This window comes from Neopsephotus bourkii, unplaced genomic scaffold (assembly GCF_033783945.1).
Source record: "Neopsephotus bourkii isolate Nb327-2 ecotype Australia unplaced genomic scaffold, CSIRO-AGI_Nbou_v1 NB_1827, whole genome shotgun sequence".
Classification (NCBI taxonomy): domain Eukaryota; kingdom Metazoa; phylum Chordata; class Aves; order Psittaciformes; family Psittacidae; genus Neopsephotus; species Neopsephotus bourkii.
The window spans coordinates 217,773-239,805 of NW_026902300.1; the positions used below are offsets into that span (position 1 = coordinate 217,773).

General features: G+C 42.9%; 1 protein-coding gene across 4 annotated transcripts in view; it reads left to right on the plus strand.

Moving 5' to 3' along the window:
• MAML3 (mastermind like transcriptional coactivator 3) overlaps nucleotides 1-22,033 on the plus strand; it is a 280,365-nt gene that overhangs the window by 172,750 nt on the left and 85,582 nt on the right. For all 4 annotated transcript variants that reach the window (XM_061343857.1, XM_061343856.1, XM_061343858.1 and 1 more), the window contains one exon: nucleotides 15,527-17,017. In XM_061343857.1, coding sequence (XP_061199841.1) covers nucleotides 15,527-17,017 — 1,491 coding nt within the window. The remainder of the gene's footprint in view (nucleotides 1-15,526; nucleotides 17,018-22,033) is intronic.

The following is a 22,033-nucleotide window of genomic DNA, read 5'->3' on the forward strand; positions in this document are numbered from 1 at the left end:
CTTCTGCAGGCACTGTGGGTTAAGAGCAATTGTACTGGGTCCTCTCTGCAACAGAAGCCAGTAAGCAGTGTAAGAAAGAGCAGGCACAGTCAGCCTTCCCTGGCATATCCTCGCATTTTCCAGCCATCACAGATCTAAGAACCACTTGCTGAATCTGTCTGTAAGCAGTTTGCTTTTGCAGCCCCCTGCATACATGGAGAAGGTTTCTTCTTGTTCTTGAAGGGTGAGGTGAAAGCAAGGAAAGCTGTGAAAGAGCTGCAGCAGAAACTTCTTAGGGGCGAGTTATGCAAATTCCTCTCAGCAGCAGTAGCTGGAATTCCTGAAGCAACCCTAGGCTGTTTCCTTTCATGTTTTTTTAAGGCTTGTTGAAGGAGATAGATGTCCAGCTCCAAATGACTTTTTGAGGAAACTGCCAATGAGGTCAGTTTTTCTCTTGGCTTTTTCCAAGACTTGTTTTCCAAACACTAGCAGCACTCAGATAGATGGGAGAAGATGAATATGCACTGAGGGTGGAAGCAAGAAGAGGCCTTGTAACTGTCAGAAGGAAGGCTAAATGCTCGAGAGCCACTTTGCCTTCTGCAGCCCCATAACTTCTGTGTGAGGCTGTGAGATCTGACCTATGAAAATGTGGGAAATCATGACAGGAGAGGAAAAAAGATGGGATTATGCAAGGGGGGAGCATCCCCACCTGCCTGATACACATTTCATCCTTGGCTCCCACTCCAAAGCTTCCCATCACCACCTAGAGCTGCTGCCACTGTTGCTAGCTTGCCACTTGTCACAGCCACCTCTGATGGCTGCTGCCACCCAGATGAGAGCTTCAGGGCTCTGGCAGGGCTCTGGCAAGTGCAAGAGGCAGGGACCAGTTGTAGCTTTTAGCCCCTCAAGTACAGAGCATAAGAGCAGCTTTATATCCCCAGGGACTCCTGCCTGCGTGTGTTTACTAAGTGATGCTGGAGCATAAGCTGGGAATGCCAGGGCACACAGGCTGCCTGCAGCCCTGCTGTGCTGAGGCTGAGAGGCAAATCTGTATGGTCTGTGGCTTAGTCTGAATCCTCGTGGTCTGAACCTCTGCTGGCAGTGGCTGTGTGGAGAGACAGCGTTTCCAAGAAGGGTGCTGTGCCCTGCTATATTCCCCCCACAACTCCCTAGGGAGCCCTTCATCAAGCATTCATTTAGTACCTTTCTGTCTGGTAGCATTTCCAGGCCTCTGTGGCAGAATCAGCCTGGGGTAGTTTGTGCTGCTGAGCAGAGACATAGGGAACACCTGAAGGGGAGAAAATGTCTGCTCTAGTTTCAGGCATTGCAGTCATTTCTCGTTAGCAGGAAGAGGAAAAGGCTGCCACTAATTAACTGATGAGTCAGGAAAATACTCAATGTTTGCAGTTGAATGCTTCTAGTGTGACTATTGTGGGTCTGAATTTGGAGTTTGTCAGTGCCAGGCAGCTTTGGGTTTGGGGGGGAGAGGGATAGGAAGAAAAAGTAGTGACTTCTGTCCCCAGCCATACTGAGACCACAGTCTCCTTCTAATCCTACAGCCATCAGGACCTACAGCATCCAAGGTTGGTTCTTGGCCTCATGTCTTCCACCTGGCATTGAAAAAAGTCAGACTAGGGCAGCTGTGCATTTTAAAGCTGGGTCCTTAATGTAATTCTGAAATATGCTAATTGCCAGGCTTTTGTTTTCATTTGACAGTTTTGAGAAGCTTAGAAGAAAGGAGGAAAAATAAAGGGAGTATTGTAAATAGCCCTAGGAAAAACCTCAGCCTGCTGCCTATGTAATTTCCTTTAAAAACAAGCTTTCGTACTGGGGAAAGCTTTATCACAGCAGATTTGCACACAATCCTGTATGCCTGAGATCTACATAATTTTCCATCATTTCTTAAGCATGCTTGCTCATTGTTAAAGTTGTTACTAAGGTTACTACAACTGTTCTTTAAGAAGGGAGAAGTGCTTGCTTACGCCAAAGCTTGTCTGTATTTCCCTGCTATCTGTGCATCTAATTAAAATTCTTAATTTTTTTTCTACTCTAGGGGCTTTGCATAGACCATCATGGTTCTAGCAGTACTATTTATCTGGAATTTAAACTCACAGCCCCTCCTGCTATACCTCTTCCCTTATCCTTGCCTCTTTTAAATAATCCAGAAGTGATTAAGCATGTAAGTTACTAAGCAAACACTTGGAGCTGCACAATCTTCTTCCCCTCGGCACTACAAGAAAGTAAGACTTTCCAAGAGCAAATGTAATATCATAATTATAGGCCAAACTTTAAGAAGATTTGAAGCTTTTTTCTTACAGTTGAGCAGGACAACTGAAGCCTGTGGAAATGAAACTGGAGGAAAGACCCAACCCCCGCAGACAGAAATCTTTATTAAACACAGATGTCAACAGCAGTAGCATGTAATTAGTGCCCTAATTGTGATTGGGCAAATAATGTTGGTGGCTTGGGGAGGATCCAGATGCAGGCATCTGACTGTGGCTGCCTCTCACTGAGCTAGTTATCAAGGCTCCTTTTAATGTCAGTGAAAAGAAAGAGACACTTCTAGAGGATGATTTGTCTCAGCTTGGTATAGGGGATATGAATTACATCCTTAAGAGTCAATTCATTCCAGTCTTTCTTGCCTGCAGTATTCTTATGGTGCCTATAGGAGTTTCCAGGCTTTCTGTCCTCTTCATAGCTTGTTTTCCTCCCTTTCTTTTTCTTGAATTGGAAAAGAAACAGAAGCAAGAGCAGCTATTCATCTGAGAAGATGTATTTTGTATACCTATTTGCTGGCCACAAGATTTGGGAGACCTGAGTTCAGTTCTGATCCTGCCCCTGACTTTATATACAGCTTTAGGTAAGCTTCCTGCCCTGTTCTCTTAAGTGAAATTCAGAGGTTTGCTATATGCTTGCATCTGAATGTCAGACACCATTTAAGTGCTAAGTGATGGCCTGGGGGGGAGGTGTTGACATAAAAGTAGTTTTTTCCTGTTTAGATTTAGCCCACCTCTGTTTTTCTCTGAGACAAAAAGCCACGTAATTCTGGTAGCAATCCAAGCCTAGTTTATCTCCAGACTAACAGATTAGAATTGAATTAGTACTAGGTGGCTCATCACTCCTAGAACAGGAGAAAAAAGCGGGAATGAGAAGTCTTTTAAGAAGGAAAATAAGATTAGTGGAAGCCCATTATATGAATGCACAGGTGGCTTATGGTGCATTTCTATGGCTTATCTAACAGCAAACTATCATACCTCCAAGGGGTTTAGGAAAGAACTGTAGTGTTCTCAATGACTCAGTCTTACCTACACCATTACACCATCCAAGATTAGCAAATGCTTTCTTGTCTTCTTGTGTTTATTAGACACTGTTAAAGGCACAAACTCTCAGTGGTGAATGGGGCTTGAAGTATAAATCTAATTTGGGTTAGCTGCTAATATATGCTTAGTATGTATGTGAGTATCATGGGCAACAACTACATGTGCATGTGTGCGGAAAATGCAAGTATTTTTGGTGTTTTGTTTTTTTTTTTTTTTCCCCAGAAAAATGAAAAAGTTAAAAACTGTGCAGGATGAGCACGTACAGACACGTGTAGCATTATGAGTCGTAGTTCCTTCCCTTGGAGGGTTAGTTTCAAAATGCACAAGTAGGTAAAAGTGTCTGGTAGTATAGTGGTGTGCAGCCACAGCTATCTGGGAATTTGACCTGTTCGGCAGAGCACTGACCACCTTTCTCCTGGCCTTCTTTTTCCTTTATATGAAGACATCTGGAAGCCTTACACACCTTTGGGATTTTGGCAAACTTTTCATGCCATTACTACAATGAGTTCAACCCCACAGTGGGTAGCAACTTGGGGAACTTGCCTTCAGATAGCCTGCTGCCAGGATACTGTGTTGCTTTAGACAGGCTCTGAGCAGAAAGGAGCACCTTTATAAACAGATGGCTTAAGAAGGCAGATGTGATTCCCCCCCCAAACAGTAGCTAACGCTTTACAGAAAGCATCCAATGATAAGATATTCTGGTGATAAGGTATCTGCAAACTTCACATGGCAGTTTTAGGAGGGCAGAGCAGGCAAGCACGGGACATGTATTCATAAGACTTGGGTTACTGCTGAGGTGTGCCCTTTCCTGCCTGTCAGTGTTGCTCATTTAGATTGAGCATGGTCACCTTTTTTTCTTGGTGCCACTCAGACATTAACAAAAGGAAGACTCTAGGCCCGATGATTTTACAGTAACTGCTGGTATTTGCTCCTAGCAGCTATCTTTTCATGGATGCCTTGCAGCCCATTCCCCAGCACTGGATGTATACTGCACCCGTACCCATGTTAGGCATCATTATCACATGACGAGCAAATATGCAGGCATGAAACTCAGAAGCAAACAATATGAGCTGCTTGGGTAGGTTGTCCATGGCTGCTGTCTTTCCTGGGTGCTCCAGCTATGTGAAGGGAGTGAAGAGATTCACTAGATTGCAACAAAGTGTGTCATTTTTAGGATCTGTCCTTTGGGGAAGCATGAAGCCAGCGCACCTCTGCAAATTATATGAATATGCATAATACTCTGCGTATGTGTATTCAGACTATATGCAAGGGAGGAAGAGATTTATCCTGGATTGGAGTCAGCTGCTGTACATGAAGTAAGGAAGGTAAGACCTGAGCAAAGGTCTTAGTCTGATGTTGTCTGTTGAATAAACCATTCTTTGTAATTTAGGTTGCTTAGGGTACTCCAGGTGAAGCCTGTGCTTAATATTGTTCTGAATCACTGCCTTGATTTGTTTAGAATCTCTTGTTTCTTATTTACACTTCATCAGTAGACTTAAATAGTATGTTGCAGTTCACCCCACACAGCAAGTCAGCCTTGGGAGTCTGTAACTCTGATAACTGCTGGGATGTGGGTGACCAAACCTGTACTTTTCCATTAGGTGTTGCATGCCTTTGTGGGACCCAAGGTCAGTTTGTGGTGAAAGTACTGAAGCAGCAAAGAGGTTTTTATGGTTTGCTTGGCCATACTTAGAGCAAAACTGTTACTCAGTGCTGTCTGGCCTTTAGCCTGTAGCAAATAGCTCTCAAACTGTGCCCAGAATAATTCAGAACATGTCTGGGGCATCCTGTATAATCCTTTGACTGCTTGAGTCTTCACAGACCTTCAGTGATCCTGCACATCTACTAATTTTTTTTACAGTGCTGGCTATAATTTGTATTGAAAGCAAAAAGGAATGTAAAAAAGAGTTGTTCCATCCAACTTAGTGCCCATCTCTGAAGAAATTTAGGTACAGAAGAAGTGAACTTATCAATGGACCCCTAACTCCTAGTGAGCTTGACAGGAGCTAAGGGCTTCAGCATCTCTCATGACTGGACTCTGAGTTTTGTACAGGAGTCTTACAAAACTGCTGCTGCATGCCTTCTTTTAAATAGATATGCAAAGGCAAGGCAAACAAGCAGTTCTACCACTGCTGCTCTTTCCTAGAGATGTATCAAGCTGATTCTGCTGAGTAGGGAACAGTTTAGATGAAGGAAAAAGCCAGATCCATTTTGGATATTTCTGATATTTTCTCTGTTTTAGAATTTTCAGTTAGTTGTTTGTTGGGGTTTTTTTATGATCTATAGCCTAACACAACTCTAGTTCCAAACTAATCTGTCCCATGGTTGCTTTCCCCCCCCAGCCCCTTCCCCAAAAGACATGGCTCAGGAACATAATGAGAGTTAGGACTTTGAAAAAATATGAGTACTAATTCATTAGCATGCGAAAGATTAATTTCCTTCCCTCTTCCCTCTCATACTTGGGACTCCTTTGCAATGCTTACTGCATTGTTAATGGTTTAACCTGTACTTACATAACCTCACTCCTTCAGAAGTATGTATCCTTGCAAAGAAATCTTCAGGTCACGCATGTCCTCAGATAAAGCTGCACAGGCAGGCGCAGCTGGGGAAGAGGAGGCTTATGGAGACAAGCTCTGGGACAAAGCCACCATCTTATTTGCAGTACAGTGTATCTTGTCCTGTGATTGATTCATAGGATTTTTCTTCTTTTTTTTTTTTTTTTTTTTTTATGTGCTGGTTGTAGAAATCTGTTAATTCTGATCCTTAAATTATTTTCAAATGGAAGCTTCATTTATGATGATGTTACCCAAAGAGGGTGACTAAAATGTGTATGCTTGAACAGGTACAGTGTACAGGCCATCTGGCTGTGATTTTCTTCCTTTTCTGATTGTATTAAACACTTTGCATGTGGAAAAAGAAAAGCATGACCTTGAACTTAGTTGTGTGGGAGAATCCCAGAAATTACCCCACGTTGATCTGTGGAACTGGAAGATGCTACTTCATGCAATTGTGGAACAGATAGCCATGTTGACATGAGGTGGTGTTTGTCAGATCACATCAGTGAAATGAATGGGAGACAACCATACTGTTTCTGAATTCAGCCTTTTGACAACTTGCTATTGGATTCTAGAGATCGTATATCAGACAGGCTTTGGTAATAATAGAGGCTGAATATAAGTTTGTAGCCCACGGAAACCAACAGTGTCATCGGAGGAGTACTATCCTCCACCATCCCTTGTCTCTTCTGGTTCCTTCCTTGGAGTTTCTCTAAGAATGTTCTGAAGAATGTGTGTAGGTAGTTTGCTTCTCTAAGCAAAGGAAGGGCTTTATCTTCAGTTAGACAAAATTTTAGTCAGTTGGTTCTGAAGCCGTAAACGTAGCTCATAGCCTCTGCTTTCTTTCTCCATTAAGGTACTGGTAGGATGTGTCAGAGAGCTGCTGCTTCTTTTCAGAGCACAAGAACACTTATTTGTCCCAGAAGTCCTTTTACTGGGCAGGCAGGGTGCCACCAGCACACCTTACTAGCTTGTTATGACTTGTGCCCATCCAAGGGCAAGATTTTACTCAGGAGACTGTTTCTAGTGTCACGTAATGCAGTTTGAAGAGCTCATAGATAGTGAATGAGTAGCTTATGCAAAAACGAGTATATGAGTGTATGAGTAGCATATGCAAAAATGCTGGATACAGACTCCTAGAATCAACTAGGTCAGAAAAGACCATTAAAATCATCAAGTCTAGCCATTACCCCAGGACTGCCAAGTTCATCACTAAACCGTGTCACTAAGGACCTTGTCTACACATTATGTTGCTTTGCCGCTTCTTAGTTTAAAACACAGGAAGTTCCTGCATTTCTTTTCTACCCTGATTTCCAGGAGTCCTTCAGGAGGTACAGCTGTAATAATCTACAGTGTCTGCTTTTTATCATTAGCTTCTCTCTTGTCCAGATACAAAGCAGACTGGCAATGTTTTCAAAGAGTGAAGATTTATCAACACAACTCCCAGAGAAGTCAATTAGAGGCTGCCTGACTAAATCCTCGTAACACACTGAAAAAGTAGCTCCTGCCATCTGCAAGACCAGTCGCAGGGAAGAGCACAGCTTGGCTGTCTGGTATGGGAGGCAGTAGTAGTTCAGCTTTTAGGCTCTCAGCACCTTCATTAATACTTTTCCACAGACAGAGGAATGCTGGCACCCTCCAGGTTATGAGGTTACTGGTTTCCCAGGGTTTACCCTATTGGGCTGAAGCGGAATTAAATTGGACGGGCCTGAAGAGGAGGAAGCCGTGTAGATCATATACTTGGTCAGGAAGGCTGTCTGACAATGATGACAGCATTTCATCCATGAAATAATTTGTGTATTTGTGTTCCAAAGTCCAGTTAAACTTGCCAATAATTTTGATTGAGAAAATTAATTGCATCCATTGCCTGTGTTTTACTCAACAGCTTCCCCAGGGACCCCTGCATGCCAAATCCCCTCAGAAACATGTCATTTAGTGTCTTTGCATTCAAATTTGAGTTGTGTGGAAGGAGGGACAGAAATTATGACAAAAATATTTCAAAGGAAAACTGGGATTGATATGGTATATAATCAAATACATATAATATATATGACAAGGGGGGATGGCTTTAAGCTGAAAGAGGGTAGATTTAGATTAGATATTAGGAAGAAATTCACTGGAGCAGGTTGCCCAGAGAAGTTACAGTTGCCCCATTCCTGGCAGCGATGGTTCTGTGGTTCTGTGATACATAAACTTATGCTTCCAAAGATCACATTTTTATTCCTCAGCCTGTTCTAGACACACACAATTTGAGCAGCATAGTTGATATTGTTATATATATATATATATTTCTTCTATAAATGTTGTACAGATTTTTTCACTACTGCATCCCTCACTAACTGGACATTTTCCACAGTGTTCATTTCTACAGCAGAAAAAGTCTTTCTGGCAGCAATGTAGTGGGGTGCATTAAAACACTCAATAAACAGCAGCAGAAAAGATACACATGTTTATTTTCTCTTTATGATGAAATTAAATACACACAGAGCTGGAAGTTCTCTTACCACACAACCTGAGCAATGAAAGCAGTTCTTTAGTCTGTGATGAAAATACATGTGGTGAGGCAGAGTTGAGCCATGGGAGAACTGTAGAATCCCAGACTGGTTTGGGTTAGAAGGGACCTTAAAGTTCACCCAGTTCCAACCCCCTGCCACAGGCAGGGACACCTTCCACTAGACCAGATTGCTCCAAGCCCTGTCCAACCTGGCCTTGAATACTGCCAGGGATGAGGCAGCCACAGCTTCTCTGGACAAAGCTTCTCTTTCTCTCTTCATCTCTAAGGAACTGTGTCTCCTTCCCTTCTCTCGCTCATCCCTCTCTCAAAGCTCTGATGAAAGCTTATATCAGTTCTTGCTTTTCTCAAGCTCTTTTAACACACATCAGCCTCCCTACCTGGCTGTCTGAGGGCAGTTACAGTCATGGCGTTTGCCTGGTTTGACTTCGCCTCTTTCAGGTTTAACTGGTGCCATGAGCATCTTCCTATCATAATGGGAGTTGGTTTGTTCTTCTGATGACTCTTTGCAAAACCCAAGGCAATGACAGAGTCCCCAGCAGCTCTTAACAGCCTGGGTCACAGGCGAAGGTTTGACCTCTTTCATGAGGCAGAGCGTACTCTGTAAGCCTGCGGAGTTGAGCAGGTTGCTAGCTGTCTGTAGCTATCTTTGCTCCCAACTTCAAACATATTTCACAATGTGAGTATTTGAAACGTTTCCCCAGCCAACAAGAACTGGGCTGGCAGACCCTGCATGGAAGAGCACAGCATGTGCTTCAAGTGAGCAATTGCGATCCAAAATCAATTTGCTACATCAGGCTTTATCCTGTGAGTTAGCAGGTGTCAATGCAGTACCTGCAGCAGTCTGAGGGAATTCGAGTAGTAGGGGAGTGGTTTGATGCATGAAATACCTTTATTTGCTGAAAGCAGTGGTGTGTAACCCACCTCCACTTTGCTTGGCCACTTGTCTTGAGTTCAGTTCCGGCTCTGCTTGTGAAAGGCTATCCTGCATTCCCCAGCTACAGCAAGTGGCATTAAGAGGCCACTGTGGAGCTGATGGACTTCAGACACTAGTCAGAAGATGTGGTTGTACCTCAGGGAGTGGTGCCCTTGGGCCAGTGTTGACTTTTCAATGGCAATCTCAGTAGCAGTACAGCAAGAAAGGATATGCAAGAAATGAGGAATCCTTTCAAGTGTTGAAGTGGATTGGTGGCATGCAAATGGCAATATTGATTATTCCTCATTGATCGCATGATAGGTGGTTATGGTCATTATGTCTTTGCTTAGAAGAGCTGTCACATCAAATCTAGTTGCTTGGTGTCACTTCACAGCAATCCCAGGGACTTGCTATGTTGTTGGTAGGATTTGAGTTCAGGATTTGAGTGCAGTATAGGAAGTTTAGGAGCAAACTTGACCTGGTTTTCAGGGTGCAGGCTGGAGATGGCTGAAGAGGCATGCGGGGTGGCAGAGCGCATGGTGAGCAATCCCTGTCCGAGGTTAGGGGTCAAGATCTGCCTGGAGAAGTTCCAGGAGAATAAGGAAGAAGAAAGTTGGGGAAAGCTCAGGAACACGTGGAAGAAGAGGTGCTAAGCCACTGACGGGAGGAAGAAGTCCTGAAGGAGGGGCCAAGACTGAGTCATTGCCACAGAGGGGAACTGAAGCCCAGTTGAGCATGGATGGCTGGTGGGCCAGACCATGATTCAACACGAAGAATGGAAAAGATCAATGTTTATTTTTAACAGAAAGAGTCGCAGAAGAGCAGTGTGGAGAATGTGACAACCCTTGTTCTCTGTAAACATGCATATTCTCTGAGGGGGATGGACTTTGGGCTTTAGCTAGCTTCTCTGCTTTCCCACAGGCAGTAAAGATAACTACAGAGCAAGGTGCATCCCAGCACAGCTGGGGAGTGAGCATGCCAGATCTTTCCAAGTTGTTGCGCTTGCCTGATACTGAAGTGTCTGGAGCTGCCTTAAGAGGATTCGGCCGCAACATGTCTGTTCTGTAGCTGGTGCACTGAAATCACCAGCTAAAAGTGACGCCAGCCTCCTTGTCTGTAGGCTCACAGATCAACCTGCCTACTGTGTTAGACCCTGCAAAGCATGCTCAGCCTCCACAGGCAAAAAGAGGATTTCGCCTCTCATCTTCCCCACCCCACTGTTTTTATGTTTTAAAAAGGAGTGAAGGGCTGAGGCTCTGGCACAGCCCTGGTCACTGCCAGTGGATGACTAGAACAGTCACCCACTGAAGGCAGCACGATGGTGGAGGATGGGCCAGCGAGTGGCTCAGCTGTTGCTATAACAACAGCACCTTTCAAAAAATGAATTGCTGCTGGTGGGATGAAGCAGAGCAGCTCCTCCCTGCAGATGAAAGCCCCACTGACAGCCTCAATGCTCTCCTGTTTATGTATTGGCTCTGTCACGGCATGTCCAAGTAGCTTCACTGAAAATCCCAGGATGACTCTGATTAAACCAGCCTGGTCTGCATGTCGGTGTGCACAGCCTCTGTGCCCCCTGCCTCTTGCCCAGTCAAGTCATTTAAAAAGTCACCCCACCAAAGTTTGACCTTTTCTTGCTCCGCAGCTGAAGTTTCCTCAAAGGCATATAAAGGATAATGAGTCCTGCTTTGCCCTCTTCTGCTCTGGGATAGAAACCTGCTGTGAAATACAGATTCATCAGCCAAATACTTTGTGTGAATAAAGCTAAGGACCTAAGGAGCTGACACAAGTTTTATTGTATTCTAATATTGTTGGTTTATTTTCATATTTTCCTTTTATTTTCATATTTTTCTTTTTATTTGATGAACCAGTAGTTTTCTGCACCTAGACATAAATCTCTACATTCCTGTGAGTATCTCCATGATGCATACTGTAAATCACATGCACAAGCTATATACTACTCCTTAGAAGTAAAGGGGGGATACTTTCTGGAGAATATTTTACATCAGGCATTTTTTACAGAGGGAAGAGGAATAGGGAGTTACTGGGGTTTTAGTCTAAAAAACTATGGAGTCCGGGTGGTGGTAAACTGTTTACCAGTATATGGTCACTGTACAATATTCAAGCCATCAAGTTGTTTAAATGGTGTTTGGGAATCACAGGATCATAGAATGGCTTGGGTTGGAAGGGACCTTAAAGCTCATCTAGTTCCAGCCCCCTGCCATGGGAAGAGACACCTTCCACTACAGAAGGGCACTCCAAGCCCTATCCTATCTGGCCTTGAAGACTGCCAGGGATGGGACAGCCACAGCTTCTCTGAGTAACCTGTGCCAGTGTCTCATCACCCCCATAGCGAAGAACTTCTTTATAATATCTAAATCTCCCCTCTGACAGTTTTAAGCCATTCCCCCTTTTCTTACCCCTGTACCCCCTGTATAAAGTACCTCTCCAGATTCCTTGTAGCCCCATTAGGCTCTGGAAGCTGCTCTAAGGTCTACCCAGAGCCTTCTCTCCTCTAGGCTGGATAAGCTCAGTTCCCTCAGCCTGTCTTCCTAGGAGAGGTGCTTTCAAGATATAAAACTGAGCATTTGCATTGAAATAATTCACTAAGAATATTGTCGTGTTGTACCCCAAAAAGATGAGATGCATCTGTTGTTATGGTTCCCAACACACCTCACTCCACTCCCAAAATGCCAGAGACGAGGTACTTCCCTGCCTGCAAAGGCTCTTAATCCCCCAAATCCTAAAACCTGTGTTTGAGGAGATTATTGTGGAACTACAGACTTAGAATAGGCTTCATTTTGTTTTCATTTGCAACAAGGCACAATTTCTTCTGTACATTTGATCTTTGATTGAAAATAGTTTCTATGTTAAAGCTGCTTTCTGTTGTAAGGCACGATAAACACAATTATTAATATTTATATACTGGGCCTCCTTTCACTTTTCACTAAAGTCACTGTATATTTGTACAGGGGGACATCCAAGTTTCAGCACATGATGAAATTTTGGGACCTGATATTTTTAGGTCTGGTTATTTGCCACTGGATAGTTTTGATTCTTTTGGTAAACATTTATGTACAAATAAGGTGATGGATTCAAGATAAATTAGTAAATGATGTGAAACCTGAAAGTGTGAAATGATGTGAAAGTGTGTCACTCTTACCAATATTCTGTAAGGTTCACTTTCAAACTGTTGTGCAATACATGGAGTCCGTTATCTTGTTTTTCTCAGGAGATAATTGCTCTCCATAATCCCTGACTTGTCATTATGATGATTTTTTTTCTCCATCACTACCTTATATGAACTTTATTTTATGACTAGAAGCTGTTACCACATCCTTTGGTATGACTGTTCTTACTTTAGTCCAGTATTTGGCCAGCTCAGGGCAAAGGGCCATCACAAGTTTTGGACATTTCTTTGACCCCTGTTTTTGCATGTACATACCCACTGAACTTGGTCTTGAGTTCAGTGACTGTTTTCCTGATGTGGAAGGCAAAGACTTTGTATTGAGTATTTAGTGTATTTCCTGTTCAGTGACTGTTTTCCTGATGTGGAAGACAAAGACTTTGTATTGAGAGAGCTTAGGAGCTGAAATGAACAATTTCAGCTGTAAATTGTGTCAGTGGCCCATTAGGGGCCACATTTATGTATGCTATTTTAAGCCATTATATCAACTGTGTTACTGACCACCTGCATTTGAGGCCAGACTGTGCTTGCTCTGCTCTTCCTCTGAAAAAAGGAATCTCAGAAATGACCGTGCTATAGTACCTGTGAAGCGGGGCCATTGCCACATCAGTATTGTCCTTTTCTTGTCTCTGGGGTCTGAATCAGGACTATATAAAGATCAGTGAAACAAGCCCAGTGGCTCAGCTGTAGTCTTCTGCCACACACCAGTTACACCGGTCAAAAGCAGCAGGGAACTGTAATGCCATACAGTGGTGTTCAGCCTAACATGGGTGTTTAAGGAAGGGAAGCAGTGGAGGTGACAGCCGTATCATAAACCTCCTTGTGGGATCTGATTTTTCTCCTTCACACTAGCCTGGGTGTTGACTTACCTTCAGTATTGCTGTTAACTGGTGCAGATGAGGAAATTACCACCCCTGGTCAAGCTTCTTGCTAGAGCTTCCTACTGTTGTGGCATAGAGATATGAAAAGGTGATGCCTGCATTGTAGGGCTCCATGAAGCCTGGTGTGCTCCTGCAGACCATGGTTGATTAACTTGGCTGTGATGGGGACACTGGTGTGCATGCTCCTGCCTACATTTGCCGCCACATGCAGGAGCCCATCTCTGAGCCTCTGTGAAGCTCATGTGGGCAAAGAGCTGCTGTGCTTGGGTGAATGGACAGAAGAGTGGGAGTCAGTGATGGGTTCCACACACACAGTGCGGAGGTCCAAAACAGCCTTCCTGATCTCTGCCTCACGGCAGGTGGGCTCCCCATCACAGCCCATGCCATAGGGAGTGTGAAATCATTGGCCTTGCTGTTTCCCAGAAACCAGGGGTAGGAAAAAACGCAGAGAAAGGACAGTCCCTGTGGAGCTATGCAGGCATCTTGCACTGGTCTGCATGACAGAGGCTGTGGTCACAGAGAAACTGGTCTCTGTGCTGCGGCACCACGGAAGCCAAGAGGAGAAGGAATTTCAGCCTGATGGAGGCTTGGCATTAATTGGCTTTGTGCATGGGGGACAGGCAGCAAAGTCTTGGGTGTGTGTACCAATAGGGACCCGCTGGTGACTCTTAGCCACGTGTTAATCATTCTCCCACATAAAAAAGCTCTTTTGCTCCAGTTCAAATCAAGGAGTTGATGATCTCTTTTAAGGACTCATTGACTTGCCTTTCTGCCTTGTTATAAAGGTCATATCTCTGAAGAGGACTGGCACGCAGTTTAGTGTCCCACACATATTCAGCTGGGACTGCAGCAACACATGCAATGACCATGTCCTTTTGCATTGCATGCTGAAGAGGCCATGCTGGCCTGAAGGGCAAGAGAAGGGCACAGCCTTCTTGGAACCACTCCCTCTAACCTAGGGATGAGATATGGATTTGCTTGCCTGTCTTACACATGGGATGAAATGGGAGGTAGCTCTCTGGGATGGGAGATATAAATTGGAGCTGGACTGTGGGAAGAAAGAAGGTTGAGGACCTTTAGGTTAGGGAAGGGGTGGGAGCTGCATGTCTGAGACTTTCATACAGTAAAAATACTTTAAAAATTGATAAAATCTTTCAGTATTTTGTCTTCTATTGTTCTACTATCAAGGATGCAAGTGTGTCCTGAAGGCATTTGCTGCAGCTGTGACCTCTTTGCTTCCTCCCCTCCCCACTATTGTTTTTTGCCTTCACCGAATAGGGATGCTTTTTTTAGCCTGGTACATAAGCGGACGACTTAACATTTGGTGTGATAGGAGTGCACTGGAGGTTGTTACAGTACTTTGCTATGCTGCTTCTAACCTGACTGAAAGCTTTTATTAATACACTATTTTTTAAATAACAGTCTTATATTCTAGTTTAATTGCTTTCCTGGAGGCTTGTCTTACTATCATTTCTGTTAGTTATTTATCTTTCACGTTAGCTCCCAGCACATGGGTTATTTCCTTTTTTTTTTTTTTTTCATTATTTGATTGAGTTAATATCATGCAAAGTACCTTATTATTTTTACGGTGGATATTTTTTTTCCTCACTTACAACTGATTCTCAGTGTGCTTTGGAGCCAAGAACAGAGGGCTAATCAAATGAAACTATGTTAATGAATCTTCTCCAAAAAATCTAGTGTCAACAACACTTGTTTCAATAAAAGTAGTCATTCAGTTGTATTGCAGGTATTTGTCAAGAAGCTTCTAGAAACTGCCAACAAAAAGATTTTCAGAGTAAATAGGAAATTTTAGTGATTCTTTTTTGGGGGTCCAATTTAAGACTCATCACTGTGTTAAGTACCAAAAACTTGAATTAGTCAAATTGCTTCATAAAATTCTGGTATCTTGGAGAGCGCATATTTTAGAGTTCTGCTATTCAGAGGCAGGTTTGGTTTGGGTTTGTTTGGTGTTTTTTTGGTTGATTGGGTTTTATTTGGGTTTTATTGGTTTTTATTTTGTTTTGGACCACCTTCTCAAACTGATCAAGGCATTAAGAATGAAATCAAACTTATGTCAGTGGTAGGCTTGATGAGAAGTATCTATCACAAGGCTCATAAGCACTAGTTTTGTGTCTGCAACTGGTTAACGGTGTTTTCTTTCTTCTTGTTTTTCTTTCAGCTTCAAGAGACAGTCAAAAGGAAGTTGGAAGGGGCACGTTCACCTCTCAATGGAGAACAGCAGAATGGAGTTTGTGATGGGAACTTTTCTCCAACCAGCAAGCGGGTAAGGAAGGATGTACCAGGCATTGAGGCAATCAACAGCTTGCCCAGTAATTTGCCTTTGCCTGCTGTTTCGCCTCTTCACCAGCTTGACATGAAAGCTCCCCTGCCCCTGCAGAACAGTGGAACTCACAGTAGTGGTCTAGAAGACTTGGGTAAAAATGGTGGGCTTTCTGAGATAAAGCTCCCTGTTAATGGTTGCAACGAGCTAGATGATAGCTTTAACATCCTGCAGAACAAGGAGCTAAAGCAAGAGCCTTTGGATGACCCCAGCTGCATAGACACTTCTGAAACGTCTCTTTCAAATCAGAACAAGCTCTTCTCAGACATTAACCTGAACGATCAAGAGTGGCAGGAGTTAATAGATGAACTGGCGAACACCGTTCCAGAAGATGATATACAAGATTTGTTCAATGAAGACTTTGAAGAGAAGAAGGAGCTGGAATTTCCCAGGCCTGCCACAGAGACTCAAGAGAGTGCAAGCGTGAAAAGTGATCCATCTCATTCTCCATTTGCTCATGTCCCACTAGGGTCTCCCCAGGTAAGGCCTTCTTCTTCGGGTCCTCCATTTTCAAATGTCTCCACAGCTTCCAGCATAGCTTCTGTGTCCAGTGCCCCACCAGCCCCAGTCGCTGCTGGCTCACCAGCAAACTGTGGTGTTCAGTCACCTCAGACTCCCAGCCAGGCCCACACTCCAGTCCAAACGCAGTCACGATCTGGAAACGGCTATCTTATGAATCCAGCAGCAGCAACAGTGACAGGACCGGGGCCTGGGCCTGGGAATATGCCAACCGCTGACTTGTCTCCAGCTGAACAGCTCAAGCAAATGGCAGCCCAGCAGCAGCAAAGAGCTAAGCTCATGCAACAGAAGCAGCAGCAGCATCCAAATCAACCCTCAAGCTGGTCACCTGTGGGCCCTCCATCTAGTCCATATGGAGGACCCTTCAGTGCAGACAAACCAAATAGTCCAATGATGTATCCCCAAGCCTTTAACAACCAAAACCCAATAGTGCCTGCTATGGCAAACAATCCACAGAAGACCGCAATTAATAACTACCTCCCTCAAAATCACATGAATATGATCAGTCAGCAGCCAAATAACCTGGGCACAAACTCCTTAAGCAAACAGCCCAATATGCTTTCTTACGGCAACACCAAGCCTCTGACCCACTTCAATGCTGAACTGAGTCAGAGGATGACTCCACCAATGGCAAATCACACCAAGAACCCCATGATGCCATACATCCAGCAGCAGCAGCAGTCCCAGCAGCCGCAGATGCAAGCTCAGATGGCACACCTGAGTGAGGAACAGAAACGCATGCTCATTATGAAGCAGAAGGGAATGATGAATCAGCCCATGGCGTATGCAACGCTTCCTTCCCTTGGTCAGGTAAGTGTGACTGCATGATACACAGACAACCAAAAAGAGGCTGATATAAAGGCTTAGTATTTCTTTGTATGATCTCCTTTTTCTCCTGGAAAGCATGGAACATCATTGCAAACACGTCTTTGACTTTTTATGTGGTGTTGGAGCTTGATCATTTTAAGAAATGACTGAATGAAATTGTATTATGTGTTAGAAATGTTGTTAAATTACTGGGTTTGATGAGCTAGAGCTCTTTTCCTTTGGGCCACTCTGAAGTTTTGCGTTGGAAGTCATTCTTCCTTGAAGGGTTTGTAACCTTTTTTTCCTAACGTCAGACTTATGATTTCAGATCCCAAACCATGGCATGGCTTAGTTTCCACAGTGCAGTTAGCATTGTAACAAAAAGGCAGAGTGGTTGGCTTCTTCTTCTTTGGGGAGAGATCAGGCAAACTTTAAAAGCATATATGACATTTTGGCTCAAGGAACAAAGGAAGGACAGCTTGGGTGCTGAGTGCCTTTGGTTTCCACTGGGAGAAGTAAGCACAACTGAATGCTTTTAGTGGTGCATGGACTATGCATGAAATGAGATGGTTTATTCTGGGACTTTCAAGCAGTATTTAGCAACCTCAAGTATTTTATTGTTGTGAATCTGTCAAGTCTTTCAACAAGAACCTAAAGCCATGTCGGCATGAGTGAGTTGGAATCACTCACATGTATTCCATGCTGACCTCTGGAGTGCCAGCTGCGAGGCTTGGGGTATGCTTTGGAATGAATTTATAACCAGTTTGGATAATGGTTATAGTAATGCCCTGTTGCCTCCTGGGTCAGCTGGGTATTCTCAGTTGTGCAGCCCTGGTAGAGATCTGCACACTTGTGTCATGGAAAGGCTCAAGGATAAATTTTCTGAGTGTTGTTTTAAGAGTTTTAAAAATAATTAAAGTTAATAATCAGGCCACAAAGGAGGTGGTGCCATCACAGAGGTTATGTGCCACCAAAACATGTCAGGAACTGGAATATAATAGTACACTAATAAAATTGCTGGTTGATAGTTTTAGCGTAACAGCTTTTTACCAAATTATCTGTTTCTACACCACCTACAAGGAGTACTTCCTTCTGAGCCTGGTTTAATGGTGACTCACTCTGTAATGCATGTAGAAATACAGCAAAATTTGTCATTTCTTCAGCTTGTGGAGTTTGAGGATCTATCAATAGGAGGAGCAGCAGCTTTACCAGATCACAGTCCATCACATACTACTTAAAATTAATTGCAAAACAAAAGAAATGTTTATCCACCTCCTGGTTTTGGTTCAGAATGTATAGTAACAGCTCAGAAGTCCATGTCTTTTAATTCTGCTTGCCTATTGCATTAGAAATAGTTGGTCTAAAGCCTCTTCTTCTTAGGAAGACTTATCTGAAGAAATACTGCAATAATGACAGAAAACTCAGACTTTAATCTGAGCTACAGGTTTGTCAGTTGTAGTTGAGAAGCAGGGGGTGTTTGGTCATGCTGCCTGATGCTTTATCCTTCCTTTGTTTTTATTAAATCTCTGGAAATCAAAAGATCCACCGAACAGTTGAGAGGCAAACTGCCCCCGGGAAAGAGTTAATGTCATCTCCTCCATAAGTCTATAAATTCATGTTAATACCTCACTGCAGTTCTCTACTGTGAACAGGAAGCTGAGGTTTCATATATCTAATCTCACTCAGTTCCTTCTTTTTAATGCAGGAAAAACTAGATATTTGCATACTCTAGACATGCTTCCAAAACGAAGTCTGTATATTAAGTCATTTCTATGTCATATAAAGAAGAAACTTGAGGAAAAGCCGTGCGTTGTAATGTAATATGTGCAATTCTCATTCATTGGCTCAGTCAGGATGAGGGACTTTTTGCTGGTGTGTAGCTGTAGAAAGGTCCCTTTACTACTCATGAAACTCACTTGCCTTCACTGAAGGGATTTTGTTTGTGAGGAAGGTTGAAATAATAGATTTCTAACTGTAATGTATTTCTTCATTCCTTCCTCTCCCGCTTCCCCAAAAAGCATTTTTCTGTGGAAAATTGGAAAGCTTATTATTCTGAGATGTGCTTGGTAGAAATGGGTATTTACAAAGGTGGTAAAACCAGTATGTTGATACTGTTGCATTAAATCCACACTGATGCAGATTATCTGATTCTACTGCTTAGTGCTGGATGGGATGGTCAGACTTGCCAGATCATATATGGAAAATAAGGAGATTCCTGTCTTCAGTTTGAAATATATTTCTGTGTGTAAAATTAATGTATCTTTCTCTTTATAGTTATACTTCCATTGCAGTTTTGGGTTTTGATACAGAATTGTAAAAGTGTGTGTGTGTTAAATTAAGATTTAATAAATGGCTTTTAAGGGCAAAAATAATCCTAGCTATTGCACCTCATGGTTAGCACTGACCATATATTTCTGTTGGATGACTATTGCAAGGGCATATCTGAGAACCAAAAGCTGATTTAGGGAACATCGGACATGCGCAAAAAACATGTACACCTTGTGTTATTTTCTGTGTACTGTTGTAAAATTCCCATGCAAGTATGACTAGTTGTGTGCGTAGGTGCACTAGGTACACTAATTAAACCCATACCCATTTGGGCCTAGGCTATGTCTGTTGTTAATAAGCAGAACTTTTACCTGTACTAATTGTTTCAGTTGCTGAGTATACTTTACAGAGACACAGCATTTCTCAGTTCAGCTGGGACCTTGAAAATCTCTGTGGAGGTTAGTTGCACATGAGTGACACTAACATGTCAGTGCTGGTACTCTGGGCTTGCTGAGCAGTGCTCTTGTAAGAGAGGTGAGCAGCAAGAGAGGAAGTTGTGCAGCTCAATATACATTTGAGTGGTTAGACAAGCAAAGCGCTAAATTAGCAGCTTAGCCAAAAGAACTAGTGTCCAACAAAAGTAGGATTTCACTGAAGTCTTTACACAGTTGGTGTTGACATATGTTATCCTCTGGTTGAGATGTGTAATTTTCCTGTGAGATGTGTTAGTCCTTTGCATTGCTGTACAGATCCAGGACTGGTACTAGCACTGTGGCTGTAGCCTCCATCACGCTATTGCTGAACAACTCATATATCCTGAACTATGATGTTCTCTATTTTATGCTATCACCTTTCCTCTTCAAAGAAGCACTGGATGGGGTATTTTTATGTTTTTCCACAAAGCAGATACTGGTTTGTTTTGTTGAGTTGGAGATTTTTTCCAGGGTTAGCCTGGAGGTAATTCAGACTGCTTTTTGTGGAATTGACTGTTAAAACCATGGTTGTATCCTGAGCCATCTACCTTCAGTGAGGCTCTACTAGTGTTCCCTCATGCCTGACTGTTCTGCACTTGGTCAGGCTTGTACTTAGAAATCTATGCTCTTTGTCTTGTCCAGTGTACCCTGATGTGCCCTAAAACCAGTAGTTAGTTTGTGAGTATGTGGGAGGTGGTCGGTATTGCCCTTTAGCCTCTTGCTTTTTCTGGGTGGTTAATTCATTCTTGCTTACCTGTAGCTATAAGCTAAACCAGCAAGTCCAGATTTTAACTGGAGCTGGTAACCTCTTAGGTATTTAAGGGGGAGAAGTCCTCTGCTATTCTGATTCCTGTGTGATAATAAAAGAAATAGGTTTCACACTGAGATGGAACATGGACTTTGTTTAGGCTTCTTACGTGATTTAAAAAATAAAAGCAAGCAAGCCTAAACCAACCTTCTTTCTCAAAAATAAGAGATCTGTTTAACCTAAAATGTTCCATTTAGTTTTTGAGGTTTTATGGGAGGCACTTTTTTTTTTCTTTAAACCAAAAAGTAATTTCAAATGGGGGAAAAGTAAAACATTTTCTTTGGAAAAATTCAAAATCATTAATTGTGCCTTTCCTTGGTTCCAGCTGTTCAATATGTATGTATATTGGTAAGAGAAGAAAGCAGCCCAGTGGAATAGATGTTGAATGGCTGAGACAGAATTTGATGTTTGGAGCCAAGTGAGTGAGGGAGAGTAATGAGAGGTCAAAACAAAACAGAATTCTCTGTGGGTGCAAGACAAATAAAACTAGACTGCAGCTCTTCGCCTGCATAGGTCTGTGAGGATGCTGCAATTATAGCTCCTATTGAAACCACTACTGATGTTGGAAATTGGAGGGATATAAATGAAAAGGAGAAAAGACACCATACTGAAAGAATATCTTCAAATTCTCTTTGCTGTCTTTTGTTTTTATCTTAAACATTCAAGATGCATTGCCTGAGTTTGCATGTGAAGGATAAAGGGAGTTCTGTGTCTAGAGAATGTTTCCGAAACATAACTGTCCTTTCCAAGTGAAAAAGGTGTGTTTCTCACTGGAATTGTTAATGACATTTTATACATTTTGAAGGTTAACTTTGGGATAGTAAGAAAGAAAGGTTGTTGATGTTATGGGATTCAGGGCTTTTTAAAAGCCTACCTGAAAGTAAAGGAAAAGTATACAGGTGTGTATTCACTGCATTGAAGTGTGGCAAAAGTACAACTGTCTTACCAGATTTCAGGGAGACAAGCTGGAATGGAAATAATGACTGTGAGGATCACTTGCTGAGCAGCCTATAGAGATGTAGTGAATGCCCATCTATGTTATGTTTGCCTCATAGCTACTGTTTTACACAAAACATTTGCCCTGGAGTTCAGATGCAGTACCTGCCTTTTACAAATGTCAAAATTTGTCCCCAGAAATCCATCCCCCATAGACTCCTAAGGAGAGATGGGTAATCAAAATGTGCTTGGATGGATTCTGACCATCTAACCAGGCGATTTGTAAACAGTACCCTGGCCTTCTTACTGTTCTTGCTATCATCTGCTCATTGGGAAGGAGGTCATGGTAGCATAAATCACTAGAAACATGTTGGACAGCACTTGGTTAAGATCAGGCCTCCATGGCATAATCCTAAAACCCAAATTTTGGCTTGTTGGTATTTCCGCATTTTGCAGCCTGAGGGTATGGGCTTTTTATAATTCAGTCATAGAATCATAGAATGCCAGCTTGGAAGGTACTGCAAGGACTATCTA